This window comes from Sinocyclocheilus anshuiensis, unplaced genomic scaffold, assembly GCF_001515605.1.
Source record: "Sinocyclocheilus anshuiensis isolate Anshui unplaced genomic scaffold, SAMN03320099.WGS_v1.1 scaffold985, whole genome shotgun sequence".
NCBI lineage: Eukaryota > Metazoa > Chordata > Actinopteri > Cypriniformes > Cyprinidae > Sinocyclocheilus > Sinocyclocheilus anshuiensis.
This window is the reverse complement of record NW_015557117.1, coordinates 656,400-658,939: the sequence shown is the minus strand read 5'-3', so window position 1 is coordinate 658,939 and position 2,540 is coordinate 656,400. Positions and strand designations below refer to the sequence as shown.

Here is a 2,540-nt window from a genome sequence, read left to right as displayed (position 1 = left end):
TTTTTGTTGATTCCTACCACGATTTTACATCTCCTGATGCTTTCTTTGTTTTCAGGAAAAGTCTCAAGTGAAAGTTTCACCTTTTCCTGTATCAAGTCAGTCTTGTTCCTGTAGCGATTTCTCAGAAGTGTCAACTTTCATTGTTGGGGGGGCTGAATGCCTTTCAGCCACTCTCTCTCCTTCTCTGTGCTGCCGTGTCTTTGCTTTTTCTCCTCTCGTCTCTTCCATTCTTCAAGGCACCGTTCCAGAAACCTTCTGTAATTTGAACACTCAAGAGAACTTTTATTAATTCTAATTCCAAGTGTGTTTGAGCAATCTGCTCTTTATGTTCAACCATGTTTGTCAATGGTGTCTCAATGCTAAAAATCTCACTGATTGACAACAGCATCTCTTCCATTCTATTTTTAGTAAAGCAGTTCTTCGTTGCAAGAAAAGAGCAAGCAGCAATGCACTACCTATGCTTATCTAAGAATACTACAAATACTTTTCTATTATGTAATAATATTTCTTATATAATCTTTTTATTATAGTTTCAGACTTCAATCTTAGTATTTCTTCTATATTTACATGCAGGGTTCAAAATAATCTAGTAATCGTGAATGAAAATTTCTCAAACAACCTTAAGATAGCTGTTGAATTAAAGTTTGTTTTATTTCTGGTCACTCAATCCTGCTTTTAATCAACTCATTGCACAAGTTATACTATTCTAAATCTCTACAATGGATTCATTTTCCATATTGTCTCTCAGGGATAATGAGATAAACTTTTTAGACGTCTTCAGATATAATGTTTTAGGCCCGTGCATTCATAGTACTTATTTATATATAAAGTTATATATTAATTATATTATATATATTATATTATATATATATATATATATATATATATTTATTTATTTATATACTTTCAGTCTAAGGAAGTCCATTTATTTATTTATTTATTTATATACTTTCAGTCGAGGAAGTTTAAGGAAGTCATCCTGTTCTGAAATCTCCTGAAGATGGTCCTGTATAAAAGCATCAATCTTGCCCAGAAGCCGCCCATCAGCCACGCTACTAGCAAAGTTGCGGTATGAAATGGCACTTTGCGAGTCAATTTTTGATAGTAGGTAGTCTCCACAGATCTGCAAACAGGATTCAGGAGATCAGGGCACTGTACAGTAGTGTATACATGAGAGAACTACCATGTAAATGCCTGTACATACCTGTTTGACTCTCTCCAATTTGAGCTTCTTTGCTGCAGAATACACATCTCTAACCAGATCTTTATCTGCCTTCAGTCTGTTAACAGGAGATTATGAGAATATATGAAACCTGTATGTCCTTGAAATAATCAATGTGTAAAGATAAGTATACGTAAAAAAAGAAAAGAAAAAAAAAAGTTAAGAGTAAAGATAACTATATGTACTGGGCTGTGTAGGCATAGTTAAGCAAGGTTTCCACAGCATCAGGGTTGAGGTCATCAAATTTTACCAGCGAAACCCCACCATGTGGCTCAGAGTCAGTGTTGAAAATCTCAAATAGATAAGGACTACAGCAGGCCAGCACAGCCTTATGGGCCATCAGTTCATGTCCACAGACCTGCAGAAGAACCATTATAAACATTTTGTAAGTACAGATCTGTGCTAAAGAGAGCCTTTATCTACAGTTCAAAAGTATAAGAAATTAATACTTTATTCAGCAAGGATGCATTTAATTGATTAAAAGTGCCAGTAAAAACATTTATAATGTTACAAATAATTTCTATTTCAAATAAATGCTGTTCTTTTAAACTTTATATTCATTTTTCTGGAACCCGTGATACGTTTTCCAGAAAAATATTAAAGGGGTCATATGATGTTGCTAAAAAGAACATTATTTTGTGCATTTGGTGTAATGAAATGGGTTTATGCGTTTTAAGGTTAAAAAAACATATTACACATTATTTTCCACATACTGTACATTATTGTTTCTCCTCTATGCCCCGCCTTTTTGAAACGCGTCGATTTTTACAAAGCTCATCGGTCTGAAAAGCGAGGTGTGCTCTGATTGGCCAGCTATCCAGTGTGTTGTGATTGGCCAAATACCTCAAGCGTGTGACGGAAATGTTATGCCGCTTACCATATTGTGATGCCCTGTCCGGCCGGAGCGACGAAACAAAAACATTAAAACCCATTATAAACGAGGCATTTGTTGCATCCAGTGGGGACGTAATTATGGATTATAATGACTTATACTGTCTTTTTACGCGTAAACATAAAACCATGTCTGCATTTGTGATCGGAGAAATGACAAACAACAAGCCCTACTCTACACTGCTCAAAACTCGCATTTGAATCGTCAGTGGCAAATCTCTTTGGATTTGAGACTTTAGTCTTTGCAACTTTACAGATCTTCTTTATGCACCAAGAGCTTGTAACACTCCAAACAGAAAGGAAAAATTTAAATCGCATCATATGACCCCTTTAAGCAGCACAACTGTTTTCCACACTGAGGATGATAGGAAATGTTTCTTAAAACTGGAGTAATGGCTGCTGGAAATTCAGCTTTGCCATCACAGAA

The 2,540-nt window shown here is 35.4% G+C and overlaps 1 protein-coding gene across 1 annotated transcript in view; it reads right to left on the bottom strand.

The window, feature by feature from the left end:
- Positions 1 to 2,540, bottom strand: part of LOC107677749 (influenza virus NS1A-binding protein homolog B-like) — a 22,710-nt gene that overhangs the window by 16,197 nt on the left and 3,973 nt on the right. Inside the window, exons 4-6 of the mRNA XM_016472766.1 lie at positions 1,408 to 1,580; positions 1,205 to 1,280; positions 950 to 1,123 (exon numbers count right to left, since the gene is read on the bottom strand). Of these exons, the coding sequence (XP_016328252.1) occupies positions 950 to 1,123; positions 1,205 to 1,280; positions 1,408 to 1,580 (423 nt within the window). The remainder of the gene's footprint in view (positions 1 to 949; positions 1,124 to 1,204; positions 1,281 to 1,407; positions 1,581 to 2,540) is intronic.